Below are 22,924 nucleotides of genomic sequence, written 5' to 3'. Positions count from 1 at the left end.
TACGCAACCGCAGAGACATGGCATGAGCGGTTGGCGAATGCGAGACCGCGGAGAGCCGTCAGCGGAAAGGAGAGTGAAGAGCAAAAAAAAAAAAAAGGAGGAAAGAAAAATGTGATGTGCACACTGCTTTTGTTTTTGTCATTTCTTTCGTAAAGTGTAGACTGCGGTAGCGTAGCCAGAAATTTTTTTCGTAAAGGGGGGGGGGGGGGTCAACCATACTTTATGTATGTTCGTGCGTGCGTTTCTATGTGTGCGGAATGTTGCCCATCTTTACCAATCAGTACAATTTAAGTCTACCGACACCTTTAACCCTGATCTTGCATTTGTTTTTGTCTTTTCTTGCTAGTATCATGGTAAATGCGGCTCTTTTGGTGTTGCAGAGCAATACAGAAAGACAGGTAAAGCAATCTTTGTCCTTACTGTCTCTCAACACAGATGTATTGCCTCTCCACACTAGGATGCCTCAAATCCCAATGATGGGTGAACAACTACCAATTATGCTTGCCCCTAGTAACAAAAGCATTGTATTTTCAATTAACAAGTGGAGTGGTAAACTAGCCATCTGTACAATGTTCTCCCTAACCACACCTAAGAGACTTTAGTTTAAACTGTGATTACAGCGCAAGGTAAGACGAGACAGCGAGCAACGAAGGCGCTGTAATCACAATTTGAAATGGAATACCCACTAGCCCGTACTCCGACCTTGCTTTAGTTTAAAGGCATTCTATACCATTTTCTGTAGCTTTTATTTCCCTGCACTGTCTTGACAGCGTCAAGCCAATGATTGAAGGCAGTTCTCACCAACGTAAAGTTAAACAAATGCCTACACCCACTGCCCTTAAACTGAATGCACACAACTTACCTCGTTCTAAGGGGACCACAGGCTCCTCTGAAGACGCTGCAGCAAATCAACATTGCAGTTTACAGCTATGCACAATGGACAGACGTTATAATGTAACCTGTGTTTACTACAGAGTTGACTATTTAGTAAATAACCGCGATAAAGTTGACCTCTCTTAGTTTGGCCCTGAAGAGATCAACCAAATTGCTTTTTTTTAATACGTCAAGTTGAATTAAAATTGCAGGAGGCAGATAAACAAAACAACAAATGCACTGCAGACTCACTTGGCTGTGTTTGACTCAACTGTCAGAAATTCACAAACTGAACATGCACCCACATTTCATAGGATCGAAGTATACTGACATTGGAGCATCTGAAGTATGTGAAAGTCAAATGTGCACCTGAATACACAGCAAGCCAAATAGCATCTTTCCATTTCTGGCCGTAAAAAAAGAAAAAAAAAAAACAAATCCACCTAACTTTACTTTTACAGATCGAATATTTGTTTACCTAATGTCTGTCATCAACAGTTTTATGCACCACTTCATCACTACAAAGAACAAAATGTCCTCCTCATTTGGTTGATAGTGCATTTGGTGTTATCAATTGATGAAACAGCTCCTCAACAACCCCAAATGGTAAGGTGCCCATGCCAGCCACACATGCCACCTCACTCATCTGTCTTGCGATGCCACCTGATTCTATGGAACACCAAGAATCACATGACGCGACTTGTTCCTCCTAGCTGAACAAGTAAAATAACGTAACCTCTGAAAGTGCATTCAAAATCAGACTAAAGTGGTGCATCATTGTCGTCACCATGCGCAAACCAGCCATCACAGCGGCCACCATTTTCAGATGGCAGTTACGATGATGCGAGCCAAACACCCTGTCACATCACCATCACAACTGAAGAAAAAAAGAAACCCCTGAGAGAAACAGAGAGGAAAAAATAAGAAAAAAAAAAACACTGGAGATGCAACGAAGCAATGTATTCAAAGGTGATGGTGATGATGACTTTAACGGCAGCATGTTTTCGTAGTGTTTGATCACCAGTTCAGCCGACTACAATGCCAAAACACATTGATCCGTATTCGACGTGTCACCGTAAAATACAAGGTAAAGAAAACGGTGGCTTTGGAAATGACTTGACATTTGCGCGGCCTCTCCACTAGCTGCAGTACTTGCCAGATACTTCTCTGTAAAATGGCTACTTTCAACAACTCAGCTTTGAGCAGCGAGTCTATTCAAGATACGGTTCTTGATGAAAGCATGGGCCCTACTCCCCGGCTAGTACAAAACAAGTACTCACCCCGCCTGCGTCCAAGCCTTTCCTTGATTGACAGCCCACTGGGTCGTTCTGGATGAAGGTTCAAAGAAATGCAATTAGTTTTCAGTCACTCACTTTTACGACTTATTTCAGCCACCAATCAATTTTTTAAAGATTGATGGGGCCATCTGCAAATAGCCCCAAAAATCGCAAAGTCTGAAAATTTTGAACAGAAAAATTGCCAGATGCATGAAAGACATTTTTCCTGCTTTTTCCTGAGTCTTGTGCATTAGTGAAGTAAAAGTATCTGTTTGAAATTCTGAGATGGTTGATACAATAAATGAATCTCACGTTTCCCCATTACACAGCGTGAAGAATGTCGTGTTGCTGCTATGCATGCTGCACTGTACAGATGTCACACATGTCTTTGACATATGATGACAAGTTTAAGCTGTAGTGTGCTAATTCTGCATGAAGCTTTGTGCGCACAAGCAAGCTTACCTCTTTTCTTTTATTGTGTGTAAAATTGAGCTCAGTATGAACACTCAGTATTGCTGGTTTGTTAAAATTACGGGTACACAGCTAAAGACCACATTTACTATGACTGTCAGTCTAAACTGTGCCTGTGGTCACAGTCACACGTATGGTATAGACTGACAGGCCCAAAGAACCTCTCATCAGCTGCCAGCACAGTCAGGCACCATGGAGTGCACAATGTCTGAATTATCAACAAAGCAACTGTCGCCACAACATATGCAGTGCAAAGCCGAGTATAAAGGGATGCACAAGTCATGCAGGGAAGACAAACCTCAAGGGTTGTGACTAGGCTTGTGCAAATAGTAAATTTTAGATTCGAAGCGAATAGTGATTTGGTCAAATAATTTCAAAGCGAATTCGAACAGTATATATCACATGTTATAAGAAAAATTAGCATAATTTCATGACCCAGCTAACCTGCCCAATATTTCTTTAAATTGAAACAAGGCATGCACTAATGTCATTCTGTTTGGTTCAAATGGAAGTGGAAGCAACTTTGAATAGTACCAGGATTTGACTTTTGGTAGAATGCAAGTGATAACCTGTAAAATATGTTACGTTTTGATATTTACTATACTTAGAGTATATAAGCCAGTATAGCAAGCTTTTAAACTTAAAAAAATGATGAATCAATGTGAGGGTAATTTGTTCATTTAACCTTGAAGTGGGGCTTCGCAGCAGTGCGGATTTCCCCTGGATAGATGTTTTCACGGCATAGCAGTACTGCACTGCAGTGAAACCACCTTTACAGAGGGCTACAAGCGGTTTATGTCTGTGTGTCTATTTTGTATACTTCGAAATTTAGAATAATTTATACTCGTTTCAAAGCGAATCCGAATACTGTAATATTCATTAAAATATTTTAACTGCTCGAATATTCGCACAAGCCTAGTTGTGACAGTAGCATCCAACCTCTTGCCAAAGTGGAGCAGTGTCTTTTCCGGAGCATGGGCAGTGCATGCCAAAGCATGAGCATTCGTAGAAGCCATAGTAATAAACACACCACGCTATCTTTCATCTAGCAAGCGACTGCGATCATTCAGGGAAACGGATGTTGCCAACAATAGCATCTTGCAAGCAATCTCAATCAGCACCAAGAAGCATGTTGCCCCTGGTGTCAGGATATCGCAGAGCCCACTCTCCATCATCCCAAAGTTGAAAGAAGCTATTCTAGACTCTTGCAATAGGATAAATTTTCAGTGAATGCAATCGCAACAGCCTGTTTTGCTGCAAATGAATGTTTTTCCGAAGAGTGCATCGCTACAACAAGGTTTACCGTATTCATTCGAATCTAAGCCGATGTTTCTTTCGAAAAAACGATGTGCGAAAGTGGGGCTTGGCTTAGATTCAAGTGTAGATTCGAATACATTGATTAAGTTTTTTTTTCTGGCCTTGTGAATTTCGGGGGTCGGCTTAGAATCGGGGCCGGCTTAGATTTGAGTAAATACGGTAAGTAGCTGACAAATTTTTCGGAGCTGCTCACAGTAACCTGTCGCACTGCTGGCGACTCTATAAATTATAAATATACGTGCGGTGTTCAGTGATAAAACCAACCTACTTCAGCTGAACTGATGCATAGCAGCAGCCAAAATGCGCAACGTCGTACCAGCACTTGCTTGATTCTTCGGACATAAAGCGTGCTCAATGTTGCAAAACAGCAAACATGGCCAGCAAGAACAAAGGTGTTCCAATTCCTGTTCTCACCTAGCTTTCACGAAATTTTGCACCGAAGCTCTCCTGTTTGTGTGGTTTACAATGGCTTTTGAAGTTGCACATACATCAAACTGTGTGGACAGGAGGTGGTTTGTTTCGGTAAACACAACATTGGCGTCATACCACTCCGGGCGACCTCCACGCTTCGAGTGGGAGGAAGCTGTGGTAGCAGAATGGGCATGACAGCTTAGCTGGGCCTTTGCTTTCACAAAGCACTGGACCTGTGTTTCGTCTGGCTTTACACGTGGCGTACAGCCTTCGTGAAGAGGAATCCACCAGCAGGGCATTATAGGTCGTGGATACTCAATCTCAATTTCAAGAAAACTAATTTTCTTTACATCAGTGAAATTCAGGTTATTTTTTACGTACCGCCCTATTATGCTCGAACATTCTTCTGGCACCCTTTGGGCAAGAAATAATCACTTGGCAACTATACTTTGCTCAAAAGGTCGAATTTTATTATCAGGCCTCAATATAACAAAATAAATTGCCTCTTTTACAGACTACAACTGAACGACATCTACTCTGGTTCATAAGTATATTCATACCGATTCCTAGCTATGCCTACTGAGTGTGCATTGTACTTATCTTGTTTTTGCATCCTCCCCAGTGTAATGCCCTAACTGGCCCTCAGTGTACATGTATAAATATAGGTAAGTAAATATTAGTGTGGCACATTTGTACACGTGTGCTTGTGATAATGCCACGTGTGACACCCCTCTGTCAAGTGGCATGTGCTGTCCACTATTCTTGTCCCCCGGTACGTCTTTATAAGCACCTGTTGCAATAGCAGCATGAGCATTTCCCCCTCTAACCTTCTGTCCATCGATGTGTTGCTTTTTAGCAGATAGGATGCTGCACCATAAAATAAATAGAGTCCTAGCTAACTACCGTCTGTCCCTTTTCCTGTGAAAGCCGACAAACACAACAACGTACTCCTGGTGACAAGGATTGGCAACCACCAGAAGACAGCAAGTGGAGGCTGACCTGGGTGATCCATACAAATGAATAGCTTATGTCGCTCCATTTGTGGTGAATCTTCAGCACAGTGGGCTAGAAGCCCCCAAGCACTTTACGAGATAGCAGGGTCTCGGAAGAAAAGAAGTTCAATCCGTTAAAATGTGGTAGCAATATCTTCATGAGAATTTTTATTTTCGAATCTGCGAAATCAGGTGCTCGTAGGATTCAGGTAAATACACTACTTGAAGGCATAGTTTTCATTAAGCTAAGCCAAGTAAATGCTTTTTCCTGTCTTTTTGCCCCCATTGTAAGTCTACTCCATTCAGTGTTTTCAAGTAACATATTACGATGCACTTGGCATGCTAGCACGTCTCTTTCTGCAGGCACTTCTGATAAGCCGGACTCCTGATAAGACGAACAGATGACCGCGGTCCCTCTGAGTTCGTCTTAACGGGAGTCTACTGTATGTGCTGATAACAAGATAAGCCATCTCCGAAATTTTCATCAAAATTAGTGCAGCAATTCAAAAGCTGATTGTTCAGCCCCGCATCCCCCCTTAATAAGCTTGCAGTGTACTTCACTTCAGCAGTGAAATACACTGCTGATGATGATTACTTCAGGATGAGTCTTCTGAAGCAGTCATATAGTTGCTGTAAAACCACCAGTGACAGAAGAAACAGAATGCCAACCAAAATAGTGTTGTCATAAGGGTTGATTTCTCAGATCAAGGAAGTCCTGTTTATAAGATGAATATACTGAAAGAAATTGAGTGCTTCACAGTTTACAAAACACAAACACAAAATTTAGCCCTACTAAGGTCATGCTGTCCTTCACAGTTTACAAAACACAAACACAAAATTTAGCCCTACTAAGGTCATGCTGTCAACATTGACATTAGTAGTTAAACTGCTAACCACTCTGAGTTCACCGCCAATAGACCGATCTCACCAGCTAGTTTCACTACGCCACCGCTGCCGTGATGCATGCCGGTAGTTGTAGTCATCCGTCCGCGCGCCCGTGTATTCGTTGCTGCGGCGGGCCGCACCGCAGTGAGATTTATTAACTTTCATTTATTTTCCGCGATGGGTGGATTCACATGTTGTGTTCCTGGATGCTTCAACAACAGTTCGAAACGAAAGGGCCTCGGATTTTACGTGTTCCCGAAAGAGACGAAGCTTCGGCAGCTTTGGCTGCAGCGTATCAACAGAGCTGGACAGCGTGGCAAGTAAGTCTGTCTTTTGTTGTTTTTTGCTGCGTTAGGGCATTTAGCTTACTCAGTTCAGATTAGCCGATCGACTTGACTTAAAATAAAGTGTAGCGAGGCACGTATAAAAGTGTATTTTCCACGGTAAGCGCAGATACCTTCATGTCACAGCCGCGATACAGTCTGGCCATGTCGGCCGGCGTCTTCCGAACTTCCTATGCTGAAAAAGGTATTTCATCGCGCGTATGTTTATATAAAGAATAATCGTATCAGGTGCTGTACATTTACAAAACAGGAGAGCGCGCGCGGCGTTCGAAACGCTTGTGCGGCGTGTTTATCCGGAACGCGAGACTAATAATATTGATGCGATTATGGTATGCGCGTTTCATTAGGCATCAGTGCTACGGCAGAGGCTGTTTCAGGGTGTTGTATTAATCGCGCATATAACAGAGGAAGCCTGTCAGCATGCCCATATCGCAAATGTTTCGTAATAATTTGTGACGATATTTTTTAAACTTGATTTTAGCCTACACTTGATCATTTACGATCTCTTGCGTGCACTATCACCGGGATCACCTACTCGGCGCAGTGCATGTTGATGACGCTCACGTTAGGCAAATCGCGGAGCGAGTCGCTGGTTAGAAATCCGCTCCACAAACTTCCACCCACCACGCTAGTGGCGCAAATCCAGAAAAATCGTACTTTTTTTTATGGGGGGGGGGGGAGGGGGGGGGGGGGGGGGGGGGGGAAGGGGGGCTCGGTGAACAAACGTTTCAGCTTCATTCCCCAGCATGTATACCTGTTAATAGTAGCCTCCCACGATTCACTCCTGGAAACTTTCTTGCATTGTAAAGCGTCATTATGTTTGGGATGACTTATTTATAATTAACATAACCATAGCCTGACAATCAGATTCACAATTTATCATCAGCGGCTTCCGCCAAACTGTCAACATTTACTTACCGTCAACTGTTTACTTACTTTTTAATTTAAAGCCAATCATAATAAACATTTGCAACACATCAGGAGCACCCCGTAACATTTTGGAAAGTTCGTACTCTTCAGTGCTTTTTGAAAGAGAAAGCAGCTTTCACTTTTGTACTTTGTTTCTGCTCTTTGAAAGTGCTTTGGGAGGCACTTGCAAGGCATGCACGAACACAAGGGGTGTCAGAAATCCCCATGATTTATGCCACTGCACCACCTTACCACAAAAGGACAAAAAATACGACATTTTTTGCAGGTTCTCAAAGTTCGTGCCCACAACAGGCCACAGAGTTTGCGGCGAACACTTCGAAGGAGGGAAGAAAACGTATATGGTTCGGGTACCGACAGTCTTTCCACTTAAGCAAAAAATTATAAAGAAGCGTCGACAAATTCAAGTGAAGGTATGAAAGTCCATTTTTTATGGCAAGGCATCACTCAGCATGCACATAATTTAAACGTAGCAGCTGACAGAGTACGTTGTGACAAATAAGTAGATTATTTATTCATTACACCAGTGTGTTGACACGAATTTCTGCTACTTTTTCTATACACCTTGGAGAAGAATGATTTGCTGTGGCAGAGTTTTCCCATTAAAGGAATTTGCCAGTGCTATAGCTGTTTAAATATCTTCTTTATGTAATGAGATTTCTTCTTTACTTTCCACTGATACAGCGCACTCTACCTGCCAACCGTGTTGAAGTGCAACAGCCACACAGCGAGGAAACATCAAATGATGAAAACAGCACCGACTTGTGCAGTGCCACTGAGAACACTGCTTGTGATACATTCGAAGAACACTCATATACATATCATGAGCACAATGAAAATGATCTGCTAAAGAGGCAGCAAGAATCCATTCACCATCTTGAGCAGGAACTAGAAAAAGCTAAAGCAGTAATTACTGCATTGAAGAAGGAGTTAGAGGAGAAAACAAAGGCTAATGCAGATTCAGCAAGGCTGTATAACCGCCTTCAGCAAAAGAACAGATGTTTGGTGCTTGAAATATCACGTTTGAGTGGTTGCCTCAGAAAGGCCTCCAAAACAAAAAGAACAGAGTTTGAATACGATGTCTTGGCTCAGAACGAAAAGAGACTGCGCTACTATACTGGATTCGCATCACGCCTGCATTTGGAGGCATTTTGGTCGCTGTTAGAAGACGACGTGAACAGCCTGCAATTTTGGAATATGAAAGGAACTGCAAATGAAGACAGAAAGTTTCTGCTGCCGCTCAAGACACAGTTAATAATTGTGCTTATGAGACTTCGGCTGGGACTTGACGGAGCCGACCTTGCATTCAGGTGAGCTAACCCTGTTCTTGACTGTCAACCTCTCTGCTGTCATTCAAATATACATGTTCTCTAAATGAAGTGGTATTCCTTAGGTGCAAAGGAAATGCAACATGTTTTCTCATCATTGTAACTTTTGCATTAATTTATAATGCTTACAACATGCACATGTAAACTATCATGCTATAATGCAAGGATAGGACTTAACAAGGAATATTATTGGAGTTTAGTTTTTCGACAAAGTGACTTTTTTCTATAGCTGCTGCCCTGAACGACAAGTGCCTCCCATGGCACTAGTTAAAGGACTCCTAATCCACACAGTGGTTGAAATTTAGTTGTGTTGTTGCAGTTGCACATGAGACTACAACGAACATGTTCCTTTGAGAATGTTTTGAAGTAATGCTGTAATAGTGGAGTTAAGCGTGTTTGATATCTAAATGCGGCCCTCGCTCGTTTCACTCTTTCCTTCGCTACACCCCGTACATTGGCTCATCTCTTCTCTTGGCTGATGGTTCCTACTTGCTGAGCAAGGAGGATAAGCAGGGAGGACACATACTTGCAGGCAGACAAACGGGCTCTTTCTGCTGTTGACGTGACCAGGTTCTCCTGGTGACGTCGCAACCAATGCTGGGAATGGCGAATGACCCAGAGAGGAACACTGCATTGTTTATTTTTATTTTGTGGTGCACCTGCGGCACATGGTACTGCTGTGTTTGATACCGATGATTGTGACATTCCGAATTCGATGCATGCATTTACTTGAAATGTTAAAAAATAAAGGAGATAGTTTAGGGGCTCTTCAATTTTCCTACGAGTGCCCGTCACTTCAACCCTCCATCTTCTAGCTGCTTCTTGCATTGTTTTAATATGATACAAGACAGAACATTGTGGAAGTCTCTCTTCATTTACAGGTTTGATGTGTCGGAGAGCACGGTGTCCCGCCTATGGGTAACCTGGCTTGACTTCCTACACAACAAGCTACGCCAGGTATGCAAAAACACTTTTAAGTTGACAGTCACATAATCATCGTTACTACGTTATTTGTATAAAAAGACGCCTATTTTCACATTGATGTGAGAAAAAGTCTAGTCCATGGTGTGGTACAACCTAACGGAATGTCTGAAGTTATTGATACTCGTAGGCACTTTCAAGATGTGTTGTGAGAATACGATAGATTTCAGCCTGCAATACAATATTGCCAACTAAACAGTGTATGTGTGCTATTTCAGCTACACAATGCATGTACACAGCAATACACTGTTAAAGGGAACACCTGAGCGTATGGCTGCTGGTTGACACCACGGTTAGCCGGTGGCTGCAACAAGTTTTGCGCGGGCACCATGATCACCATGCGTGATGCTCTTCGAATGAAGCTTGGACTTGTTGTGCCTATACAGAATGAGTGAAACTGCCTTGATCTTGGTTGTCAAATTATCCAGAGATTGGACTGGTTTTTTTTTCAGCGAAAGAATACGAGAGTTCAAGTTGGAAGGGAAAGGTGTCATGCCTACAGAATCTAGCTCTATGGATAAGCCAGTTGCTAATTCCATAGATCCATATGTCTGATCGCATGAAGAAGGTAGGAAGAATGCCTCGATTTAGATGTATTCTTTTCAGCAGAAAATAATTTGTGTCTCATTTGCATGGCAGTGGACAGAAATATTGAAAATGTGACTTAAGAATAACATGCGTGCCGTTCACAGCGGCTGGTTGGCAATTGTGGGAAGGGCGTTACTTGTGAGCTTTTGCTGTCATATTGGTTCATGTAAGTCATTATTTTTGTGCTGCGATGCAGTAGAGTATTTCTTTCCTCAATGCAAATAAGTTTAATAAATAAAAACGTGACACCGCAAACAAGTTTATGCACAACGTCAACTGAAAATAAGGATGTAATCATGCAAGTGTAATGATGTAGCAGTGTCACAAATGTACAATAATAATAATATCTGGGGTTTTACGTCCCAAAACCACGATATGGTTATGAGAGACCGTAGTAGAGGGTTCCAGAAATTTTGACCATCTGGTGTTCTTTAACATGCACTGACATCACACAGTACACAGGCCTCAACCATTTCGCCTCCACCAAAGTGCGACCGTCGCGGCCGGGATCGAACCCGCGACCTTTGGGTCAGCTGCCGAGCACCATAGCCACTGTACCACCGAGGCGGACCACGAATGTATAAAGAAGGGATGACACCAGTCCTCTCTTAACTGAAGCGTTAAGGAAAATTTTACAAAATTATATACGAAATGGATATGTGCCAATATACTAATTATTTGGGAAACAAAGCTTATTGCAAAAACGCCATAAACAATAAGCATCATTCCGTATATTGTACAAGTGTCGGCACTCGTGTCTTCACTTCTCTGTGCCTATTTGTTGCACTGCTTCAAAATGAAAATGTAGACTGACTTCCCGAGCTCTGTTCACAAGAGCAGCAGTTCGGGAGAGTTGCATGTTGTCGCTTCTCACAAATTCAGTTTTAAGGCATATTTTAAATTGAATATAAGTGAGTACTTTTGATGCTTTATATTTTGCCATGGTGTTATCCACACAAACATGGTTCTGTGGAATGAAGAAGCTTTTTTTTTATCGCATGATGCAGGTGCCCACATGGATGCCACCAGATCTGTGTGACAAGTATCGCCCACAAGCCTTCCTTTCCAAGGGATTCAACACCGTGGACGGTATCCTCGACTGCACAGAGATCTTCATTGAAACACCGTCATCTTTTCGCGTTCAAAGTGAGACGTATTCGTTGTACAAGAAGCACAATACCGCCAAGGGACTGATTGTTTGCAGCCCCAACGGATTTGTGACATTTGTCTCGGACCTAGCACCTGGCCGTTTGTCGGACAAGGCCTTGACCAATCACTGTGGAATCTTAGATAAATTCACTCCTGGGCGCAGCATCATGGCCGATAGGGGATTCACTATTGCAGATGAATGTAAGACACGTTCGTTAGGTCTCAACATTCCTCCTTTTATGGGTGGACGGCCGCAGCTGTCAGAAAAAGACGAAGAGGAAACAAGACGAATCGCAAGCGTGCGAATACATGTTGAGAGAGTCATCAGGAGGGTGAAAACCTTCAGAATACTATCACAGATTTTCCCAAACAGTATGGCTGAACAACTCAACAAAGTGTGGCAGATCTGTGCCCTGTTGTCTAACTTCATTGATTCACCTTTGCTGAAAACTACACCCAGCTGAACACTAGAAAAACTGCTTTTTGAGATGGTCAGGAAAATTTAGACATTGTCAAAAGTTAATGCCAAACTCTTGTTTCAGTGGCTCCATTGTGTGCGTCTCTGCTCCTTGATCTTCCCGTAAAAATTTGTACAGCAAAAGCTTGTTGATTCATATCTCACAGGACCGAAAAAAATATCCGAATTGACTAAATTCTGAATTATCGAAAGTATCAAGAAAAAAAATTAAGTGTGTGTAATGTCAATACACTTCTATTTTCTTGACGAATAAGTAAATCCTGCACTTTTCATAAGAGCAGTTTAAAAGCAGTAATTTTCGCCACTTGTGACCTTGTCTACAATGTAACCGCGGCTCACGACCTTCCTGTCTTCACTAACCCGAAACGTGCTACCTCAAAATTAACTGGAAACATTGTTCCCATACAGTTCACGCTGATGGCAGTAGTGATGCAGATTGCACCACCTCGTTTCGGTTGCCTGCGAACACTGTTGTCGCTCCTTTGCACCACACGATTGTGGTGCTTCGTGTGGGGTGCGCTTTGAGAATCGTCCGAATTAACCGGGTTGCGGCCAATCATGACCGAATTAAGGAGGGTTTGATTCCATTAAACAACACTTATGCTGGCCGGGGCCAGAGAGCGCGCCTGAATTATCTGATTTTACGAATTAATGGCTTTCAAATTAACAAGATTTTACTGTATTTATTAATATGCGAGATTAGCACTCATGTCCTAACCTCACATGTTTTCAGTTAGCTAGCACTTTTTCATTCAGACATCTGAATACTTCTGCATGATCAAACAAGGGCATGCACTAGAAGGAAAGTGATGTATTTGCTTGTTTTGTGAAAGTGATGGCACAGTGACCAGCACTTTCAAGAGACTGTCAGCAATGATGTTCAGGGACTGTTCGTTGCCTAAGTGATGTCTTGCATTAATGTATCAATATGTCCTTGCACTGTTGATTGCAGGAAAGGTTTACGCACTGCTATGCACGTTACGCACATGTGTGATAACTTCTTTGATATATGTTGAACCAGTGGCTGCCATATGAAAGAATTTCAGCGTACAATTAAATTATCAGTGTTCCCACACATGATCCAACAGTCTCCCTCTGTGCTCATGAGCTGCTTGAACTATGCCAGTACAAGATAACTGTGTTTACTTTGTTTCTGTCCACCTCTTGTAAATTATGCGTTAATGCCCTCTGAATAATAAAGTGAATACTCTCCTATGTACAGTTTCATTGCTTTATCTAAACGTTGCTGCTAGTGTAAGTGTCTCAACATCTTGAAACTTTAACGAAAGACAAAACCATTCTTAGGCGCTCAAAGCGAAGACACGTTCGACCTCCTACAGTTAGGAATAAAGCTTTTTCTACGGTTTTTCTTTCAAACAAATTACTGTTCACGTGGTTGTGTCGGTGAAGACGCAAACAATCTAACCAGTACAGAATGAGTTGTTTATTGGGGTGTACTTGTGGTGAGAAAATATATTATTCACAGTGCAGGCAAAAAACACTTGCAGTACAGAGATAGTGGCAAGACACATGCTTTGTGCTGAGCAGTGGTAATATGAGCAGGTCACATAAAAATAAATAATCGCATGGGCTGCAGCAGATGGCAAACTTCAGGTAGCACGCAGGAACAGTTCTTCCGTCATGCCACCAAGCATGACATCATAGTCCAGTACACCAATATGTCCACATACATCGCAAGGTCCTAAGTACCATCACAAATGGTTCTCGCTATGTCGTATCAAGGTCCATAATCCAAACCAGTTGGTAGTCCTTGTGGCATCGTTGAACATTGAAGTAATGAGTGTCAATCCTTTGTTGGGTCTTGATATGCAGGAGGGCAAGCAGTCTTGCTTCTTTGGCTCATTTGTAGATAAATTGTGAGATCAAGATTGGCTTTGTTGGTGACATTTGGCCACATTGCACTGAACGTCATTGGGGTATTCCTCGCATAAACCAGCTTGAACGATGCATGTTCGCAGTTTCTTGTGTTACACAATGCATTTTCTATGGAGGTGAAAATGCCTGAGGCCTGTGTACTTAGATTTGGGTGCACGTTGAAGAACCCCAAGTGGCCGAAATTTCCAGAGCGCTCCACTACGGCGTGTCTCATAATCATATCGTGGTTTTGGGACATTAAGCCCCAACACTTATTATTACAGATAGAGAGCTGCTATGTAGCAGCTTTGTGCCACTCCTCGGCCAGATACATGATACATGGGATATATTAGTACCGAGGATAATTTTCTGCACACGTCATTAAAGTGAGATTACGCATAGTACATCATACACCAGCAGAATATAAATCATGCAGAAAGGGATGACAAAGAGGAACAGTAAATTTACACTGATTAAGAAAGCTGCCAATTTCCAGAGAAATAAGGCACCAGGTACTGGTCAGCAAAAAACTTGCAGCACTTCACCAGCTCAGTGAAGAATGCCTCATCAAAAAGTACAGGAACTTGCACACACTTTTCTTCACTGTACACGAAGAGGACACAACTCTTCAGACCGGTAACCCCCATTTGTGTCTGCACCTGGGTAAAATACCTGCTGCTGGCTTTGAGGCATCCACCACGCAGTTCATTCTTGCAAAATGCATCAATTCTCATGGGGCTTTTGATCTCCAAAAGGCGTGGTGCACAACAACTGCATGTAGCGATTCCGTCTGGGCTTGCCCCAAGGAAAGGATGGTTGCGGCATAAAAAAAGACCACACTGCCTCACGTCGATGTCCACGTGCTGTTTATTTTTTTCAAGGAAGGCCTTCCTTGCGCTGTCTTCGCATAAAAGGCCCCGCTTCATGGCATAAGTAGCACGCACTTTCTTACCCATGATAGTGCTTAGCAGAGAGCGCACATCATGGGGCCCCATCTTTCTTTTGCACGTACTATTCACCCATGTGTACACTCTATGCGCCGATGATGCAGTTATAATTCCTTTCCGGTAATGATGCCACATGGGTGATCCACTCTGGAGCCTTGTGGCATTCTCCACAGCATTCACGTCATTAACTGTGTACTGGACTGCACTTCCAGCTTTTACAGCATCAAGCCATCGTTTCGGCATTCCTTTGTCTTCTTCAGCACAATTTGCTGTTTCTGCAATTCTCACGGGCAAGAAGTCGTTTGCCTCGAGAATGTCGGCAAAGCAGTCGAGGCCGCATTTCTTAAGATTGCCATGCAAGTTTATCAGGCTGGGTGTTTTCATCACCTTTCTGTCTGCTTTCAAAGATGAATACTGAATTCGTTTTTGGTGTCGTTCTGGTGCACAGCTGATCCTGTCGCAGGTGTCCTTGGAAAAGACTACATTCTCAAAATCTTCCGTGACCTTCCTGGGGTCTCTGGGGTGGTACCACTGTCTTTCTGTCTCTGTGCACGAGAGAGAGTCTGGCACAGATGCCAGATCATGCTGTGCAATGTACATTAAACCATACAAGACACAGCAGATGTGCTTGCACACTGCACCTTTGCCTGCAACGCAGGTGCAGCTCCCCGAAACTACCTCACCATCACATTTATACAACTTGATGGATGCCTTGTACAGGGTCCTAGTAGTCATGGAAGCTAGCACTTCTGCACGTACAACGGTCTCTGCACCACTGCCTTCCAAAAACTGCAGCTTCTGCAAATGTCCTGAAGTGAAGAGGCGTATCCCAGCATCTCGATGTTTTTGAGCACCTTTGCTTTCTATGTACCTGCATGAAATATTATAATGTCAGCATATGGTGTGCAACTTATTGAGTGCAGATGTACACCTGGAAAGATAAATAAAATGAATAATACCATTTTTATGGAATTGCAACTTATAACTGGAGTTCAAGAACTGTTCTGAAAGATTATAATTGTGTGGTAAATGACCCCTCAAGCTTCATAAAACAGTATCTCTCTCTCTCTCTGCCTTTTGTCACAGTGTACAGTGCAGACCACTTATAACGTAACCGCATATAGTGCAGGACCGGTTATAATGCGGTCTTTTTCGACTCCCGTTTACCCTCCCATAGAACCGCATGTATACGCATACCGCTTATTGTGCAGTCCCCCAAGATGAAATACCGTTTATAATGCGGTTGCGGGAAAATATTTCCGACAAACGCGGTAGCGAGTGCGGTTCTCAAAGGAGGTAAGCCGCTGGGGAGGGAGCGACGAGGTCGTTACAAAGGGCGAGGGCACGCACAGTGAACGAACGAGGGGCGGAGGGAGGAAAAAGACTGCGGCAGCGCTGTGCGGGCTCGCCGAGTGGGGAAGGATGGTGGTTGCCTAGGCGACGGAGTAGCCTTTGCACCGGCGGCGGCAAGGCTCCGCGGCCGCTTGCCGGCAGTGCGTTCCGCGTGCAACGTACGATGGCGTCCTCATCAAGCGCGCTTTAAAGCAAGTTTCCTGTCGGGAAAAGCGTCGTCGTTATCACACTTGCTACAGATATCGCGTTTGCTACCTCGTCCGCAAATTGAAAAGTTTTGCGGCTTCATGACGCGGGCTTTCGCCTTTTCTGCCAGTGCGCGGATTTAAACCTTGGCGGGCTTTTGTCGCCGTTGATCTCCCGGCCGCGAACACTAACTTCGTATCACGCGCGCTGTTCTTGGGTTAGTGCTTGAGTGCGATCCTTTCGATCTTCGATCTTCTTGTCTTGGACAAGCTTCCCGCGACTACATGCTGAACCGCAGGCTAGGCCTAATCAGCGTTGGTTGCTTTTCGGTAGCGGTCGCGGGCGATAAAAGTTGCGGTTTGGTGCGGAATCAACGAAACTTTTTGCGATGGCTGCACTTGAAGGGAAGGGAATCATATCGTTAATGAAAACGAGGGCATGGTTGGCACATGCAGCTCTCGAATGGTGGTTCCGGATTCGATTGCAATGTCTTGGACATCGCGTGCGCGCCCGTGAAATCGAACGATCGGTACCGCTCAGCACGTGAAATTTCGGTCGCGATTCGACGTGGTTGCGGTGTAATGCGCATACCTCGAGGTAGTCGGCGAATTTCCGCGATGGCACTTTGTTTTGTTTGCTTTTTTTCCCCGTGTTCATTTCGTTGGCAATGCGGGTCTTTGGCGGTTAATTTTTGAACATTCGGAGATTTAAGTGGTTGTAAGCGCCCCAAATCGCATATGTCGATTATCGGACACGCGAGGCTACATGCTCAACACGTTTTGCGCAAGTGCAGACTTTGAAAAAGGTTGTTTTGGTTATAGTGCGGTACCGCTTATAGTGCGGATATTCGCGACTCCGGCGACTTACGTTATAAGCGGTCTATACTGTACTGTGCTGAACAACTGAGTTAATGAATCAATCCAGCTGGTAAAGCATAAGCGATAACAAGCTACTGACCAAGGACAAGCACCTACCCGCAGCTCAACACTGCAAACACAGTTATATATCTGCAATCATAGGTCGGCAAAAAACATGGAGCTCACTCAGACTCACTCACAATTTATATATTGCGCTTAGGGCTCCCTCAGGCTGAGGCTTGCCAAAATTTTTCCTGAACTGGACTCACTCACACGAAATTTTTTTTCCCAACCGGACTCACTGGTACTCACACTCACGAAAATTTTACTCCCCCGGACTCACTCAAACTCAGACTCATGGCTCGATCTGAGTCTGAGTGAGTTGGACTGAGCTGACTCATGAGTGAGTTTGCCGACCTATGTCTAGAATACACTAAAAGCAAACTGGGAACACAGAAGGCAAACAATTTCTGTCAGAGTGAAAGCTCAATCCTTGAGAATGTCTGAAACGTCAGCATTTGACGCAGCAGCGCTTCAGTAAATGAGAAAAGACCAGTGTGAGGATTTTTTATTATGTCACAGACTTAACTGGCTTACTCCAAACTCGCAGTGTGCTGGCAGGTTTCCACGTGCCTTTATGAACTCTCACATTTTTGAGGAATGCTGAAGGATTAAGTGGAATCATGCGCGTGTGTCAGACACTGTTTGCTGATAGTAGGCCTCCCATAGTTTGCGACACATTCTGGTACTACATGACAGGACATTACCTGGCATGTCCAGCAGATTTGGAGCACTCACTCGTTAAGCAAGCTTATTATTTTGCAGTGTGTAAGTGCAGTTTTATGTTGCACACACTGACTGTTTGCCGGATGCTTTCATGACCTGCCCCTTTTTGTAGGTTTATTATGTAGTTGTTTTTTCTCTTTCTGTGCTTCCAGTTTTGTTTGTGTTCAAATCCTTCCTATTTGTCATCCCTTTTTTTTCATCGTTGTAGTAAAATATTAAATTCTTGCACTGCACTTTTTGTATACAGGTGTTTGTTACTCTGTAACCTCCCTGAAAAAATGTCCTTGTGATGCTACAACAGGTCCAAATAAATAATTAGGTAATGATATGTGCCATGCAGATGTTTATACCACTCTGTGGATGTGCTTGCTGAAAATTCAATGTCATTTAAGTCAAGCTGCTGCGTGCAAGAGCTGAAAGTTAACGAATGCTGTCTGTCTTAAAAGCCCCGTGGCATTCAAAAAGTTGGCACATACTATTTCATATTTTCGTTATTGTTCCGAAAGGCTCAGATTATTTCTACATTCATTGCCATGTCATAATTTTGCTCCTCAACGTGCTTGAAGGAGAAATTTCATAGGTGTTATTTGTCAACAAACATTTTGTGGTGGCATAATCACCCTAAGAAAGGTTACTTATGTGTTCTGGCAAGGGGACGCACTGAAAAACAAGCTTTAACCCATGTCTCGGCTTATTTATAAATTGGTTCCATTTTAACACAATGTTGTACATACCTATAGATGTGTTCTTTTCCAAAGAATGGGTTCAGTGACTTTGTCTGACTGGTCCACTTTTCCTGGTTGTCGGTTATAGGTCTACATGCCATGATCACGATATACAGGCCTGCGACAAAACAATATTTAGCATACTGCAACCTACCATAGTCAAGTGCTAACACACTTTTATGAGCTTGTCATATAATAAAATTTCATAAGCCAAAGGTTTATATGGCGTGATTATTCTTACTGTTTCAACCGTACTCTTAGATGACCACACTACGAGGACCAGCACACATGCAGCTAACTCCCACAGCCATATGCTGCTTAAAGTGCTAACTTGGTCGTCTTCCACAAACAAAGCTCCACTGAAAACGTAGCTGCTTTTGGAAAGTGCTAGCAACAAACTATCCATACACAATAACCATCAATGCAAAAGGAATGATGATGCAGCACGAACGCGGCACGAACTACGGTTCCGTAAAATTTCAAGTGCTTGGGCGAGCACGTTTTTCCGTGAGCGACGAATTTTTCTTAGCCCTTAAAGCACATGCCCATCAGTGGCTAGCTACCCATGATAACCGATGCAGCACGAACGCGGCACGAACTACGGCTCCGTAAAATTTCAAGTGCTTGGGCGAGCACGTTTCTCCGCGAGCGACAAATTTTTCTTAGCACATTCCAGTCAGTGGCTAGCTACCCATGATGACCGATGCAGCAGAGACGGCTGCATGATAGCGAACTAGACAAATCGGCATTTCGCCACCCACTACACAGGCGTTCTCGGCTGCGCGTCACGATAATCTAATATGTAAAGCAGCCTTTCCATTTCCTATATTTCTCCTTGTTGCGTATCGCCTGGGTGGTGGTCAGAGCGACGGTACGTAGGCGCGCGTAATCGGCGGGATCAGCTGACCGCTAAGGGCGCATTACAAGAACGGCAGAATCGAGCGCGCAACACAGCGACAACATATCGGACCTGCACTTCCGTGCGTCTTTACTGCTCGGTTTTTCAGTGCTCGGAAAGCTCCAACTGCACCACACTCGGAATGTGTTTAGCAAATGCCCGTCGCTAATGCAGCGAAATACGATCAGCGCGATGCTTCTCACTTCCGCGAAGCGGCCCATACAGCCTTTGGCAACTACCTTTACATTGCCTTACGTTGACTACACCACTTACATAATCTAAACGTTAACTGACGACCAGCTCAGGGTCACAAACCTCTCTGTTTCAGAATAAATGCACGGAAAGACCACGCCGGCTCGTCGGTTTATGCCGGGCCGATCCGGCCGCTACAGCTGTGCAATATAGCGTGATATTTTATAAACTACGCTGTAAGAAAGAATAAGCTTCGTTGAAACACTTACCTAGAAGGTCTGAGTAGTAATGTCAAGCACATGCGATGTTGATCGAAGTCGATTTTCTTCACACGGCGCAAGTTGATCGGAGAGTCCTGCAAACCGCAGCGGCACAAGCGCTCCGAGAACTACAACTAAGATGGCGGCCGGTCAGTCGTCGTCGAGCTTGCGCATGCGCAGTATGCTCGGTGACATCGGTCTATTCTAGTTAGTAAGCAGGGAATAACCATTCAGAATGTGCAGTAAGCACGACTCACTGGCTGGTGGCATGGAGTTCTCGTCATCAAAGTCACCAGTTCTCGAAGAGCCTAGTCGACTGGCAGGTCTCCGCCGCTTTGAGCCCAGCTCACGAAGAGGTGTGGGCTGATATGGTTCCACCCGGGCTGCTGCAGATTTCAAACAGAGAATCATTAACCACGGTAATTAAAATGCATGGGTAACAGCACCTGAACATATGTGCAACACACAAGGCATTTCTTAGCAACCTTTCGTTTCATGATGTGTCAGCCCTATTTCCAATCTAACGTCACACTTGCACTAAGAAATTGAACTCTTTTTGCTTTCTTTTTGTTTCTAAGACTCGTGCCCCCCCCCCCCCCCACCCCACCCCACTCCTTTCAAAGTGTCTTCAAAAAGTGAAGCTGACGGGAGAGACTCACAGGGGTTTCGGCGAGCACTGCTGGAGACCGACTGGTGGGCAGCCTTCATGGCCTTGAGCAGGAGAAGCTTGTTGGCCTGCATGCTCTCTGGCACGCTTGATCTGCAAGGACCGTAAAAGAAGCATGGCTCAATGTTTGAGAAAACTAATGCCCCAGTCACACTGGCAGATTTTGTGTCATTTTGAGCGAGTGCACTGACATCCCCAGAATGTCACTTTGGCGGCGCACTGTTCCACGAGAAAGGGAAGTGTACTTTGGAAATCATGGTAATTGCTACGGGTGCTTCAGTGGCACAACAGATATTTGCTATTTCAGGCAATGTTTAAGTAATAATGTGCTATAGCTATAAGCAACCCTTAAAATAAACTTTAGGTGCAAATGCGGGGGATGCGGTCACTGCACGGCGTGTGCCAGGCATGCATGCCCCTGGTGGCTGTGGCTATAAACTGCCTGAGAGCGACAACAGCAGAGTAGTTTTTAGTGGTACAGTCGAACACGGATATATCGAACCCACATATATAGAATTTTCGGCTATATCTAGCTTGCAAATTATCCCCTTGAAAATCCTTTGTAAAAGTATAAAAATTTGCACGTCTATATCGAACGACATTTTTACCCGCCATCGGATATATTGAACGTCGCGCGAGCTGGAAGGTGCGCTTCAGCACTCGCTGCACTCTGCAACCTTCACAGCACCGTGCCTCAGCCGACACCCGAAACGCTCGAAAAACGTGAGGGCAAGAGAGCTCGGACTGCTGGGCGCATTCTCCAACTTGTGGAATGGCTTTTTTCCTTTTTTTTCTCTCTCTCTCTTTCTGATGCTTTCTCCGCGTTACCATCGGCTCGGAGAGCAGGAACGAAGGAGCCGGTGGCCTCCTCCTTTTGCCTTTTCTTTCTTTCTTTTTTTTTTTGTTGCTGTTTTGTGAGTTTTGATCAGCCAACCACAGCCCGCCCCTTGTGTATTTGCTCAGCCGACCACAGCTCGCGCCTTTCTTACATTGCTGCTGCCCTCGCAGGTAGCCTGAGCGCCTGGGTAGCCATCGCCACCATTGCGACTGGAGCGCTTTGTTGGCGGAGTTAATTTCCGTGAGATGTTGTATACCACTGCATTCCTCTTTTGTGTGCGTGCTCCCCTGCGAGCTCAACAACATCGAGCTGAAGTTTCTGCTAGCCAACACGACAGCGAAGCTGCAACCGCTCGTCCAGGGCATCATCAAGTCCTTCAAGGTGGGCTACAGGAGGCGACTCCTTGATAGGCTGCTGGTCAACCTCCGCATGGGCACCGAGCTGAAGGTTGACCTGCTTGGTGCCATTCAACTGCTTCCGGAAGGCAGGCTTCATGACGGCGGAACTTGTAGAAACCAGTGAAAATGGCGACGACAAGCACATAGATGCATTTTGCGAGTTGTTGTCCCTTTTCCCGGCTGCCATTCCACCCGAAGTGTCTGCGGACGATTTTGTGGAAGCGGACTGCAATGTTCAGGTTGTTGCGAGCCTCGCTGACGAGGACATTGTGGCTGCGGTCGCAGGGACCCAGGATGCCCAGGCCGACAGCTCAAGTGGCGACGAAGACTGTCCGGACGAGGCGGCGACTACACGCGCATACTCCGCCGCTGAAGTGGCGGCAGCGTTCGGCTCGATTTGCCGTTTTTGTGGCGACATGAAGTGAACCGGGCTAACGCACCTGGACAGCCTCGATAAGATCGAGGCCAGCGTCTTCAACTTCATTTCGAAGACGAAGAAGCCGGCCAAGCTAAGCAATCTTTTTTTCGCGCAAATAAAACATTCTGTTGCATCATGTGTGTGGAATTAGTTGTCGTTCTTGAATGCGCCGATTGTAGGTGATCGTCCGCCACTGGCAAGGTCTCGGGGCCTGTATTTTTTTATATAGAATTTTTCATATATCGAACTGATTCGCGATCCCCTTCGAGTTCGATATATCCGTGTTCGACTGTATAGCATGTTTTAATGCATAAATATATTCCCAATAATAAAACTTATGGTACAAAAAATGCTATCAACTACTTAGGTTTGGCCAATAACTAGGGGTGTGCGAATATTCGAAATTTCGAATATTTTTCGAATAGTGTTTGCTATTCGATTCAATTCGCACTGAAATTTTACTATTTGAACTATTCGAACTTCCCAAAAACAAATACAGTCAA

At 44.3% G+C, this 22,924-nt stretch overlaps 3 protein-coding genes across 4 annotated transcripts in view; 1 reads left to right on the top strand and 2 right to left on the bottom strand.

Moving 5' to 3' along the window:
• Positions 1–22,924, bottom strand: part of LOC119391077 (zinc finger CCCH domain-containing protein 14) — a 121,490-nt gene that overhangs the window by 71,193 nt on the left and 27,373 nt on the right. The window contains exons 8-11 of one of the 2 annotated variants that reach the window (XM_037658759.2): positions 20,760–20,860; positions 20,358–20,486; positions 2,154–2,201; positions 863–898 (exon numbers count right to left, since the gene is read on the bottom strand). In XM_037658759.2, coding sequence (XP_037514687.1) covers positions 863–898; positions 2,154–2,201; positions 20,358–20,486; positions 20,760–20,860 — 314 coding nt within the window. The remainder of the gene's footprint in view (positions 1–862; positions 899–2,153; positions 2,202–20,357; positions 20,487–20,759; positions 20,861–22,924) is intronic. The other variant, XM_037658760.2, reaches the window with a different exon arrangement.
• LOC119391078 (uncharacterized) lies at positions 6,264–12,809 on the top strand. Its single transcript, XM_037658761.2, has 5 exons — positions 6,264–6,546; positions 7,766–7,910; positions 8,182–8,807; positions 9,707–9,782; positions 11,402–12,809. The coding sequence occupies exons 1-5, from the start codon at positions 6,305–6,307 to the stop codon at positions 12,005–12,007; spliced, it is 1,695 nt and encodes a 564-aa protein (XP_037514689.1). The 5' UTR covers positions 6,264–6,304; the 3' UTR covers positions 12,008–12,809.
• Positions 13,453–20,347, bottom strand: LOC119391079 (uncharacterized). Its single transcript, XM_037658763.2, has 3 exons — positions 20,110–20,347; positions 18,760–18,868; positions 13,453–15,714 (listed from the first exon to the last, which is right to left on the bottom strand). Exons 2-3 carry the CDS (start codon positions 18,849–18,851, stop codon positions 14,370–14,372), a joined length of 1,437 nt encoding a protein of 478 aa, XP_037514691.1. The 5' UTR covers positions 18,852–18,868; positions 20,110–20,347; the 3' UTR covers positions 13,453–14,369.

Source organism: Rhipicephalus sanguineus, chromosome 4, assembly GCF_013339695.2.
Source record: "Rhipicephalus sanguineus isolate Rsan-2018 chromosome 4, BIME_Rsan_1.4, whole genome shotgun sequence".
Classification (NCBI taxonomy): domain Eukaryota; kingdom Metazoa; phylum Arthropoda; class Arachnida; order Ixodida; family Ixodidae; genus Rhipicephalus; species Rhipicephalus sanguineus.
The sequence above is the reverse complement of the archived record's forward strand: the minus strand, read 5'-3'. Positions and strand labels throughout refer to the sequence as shown.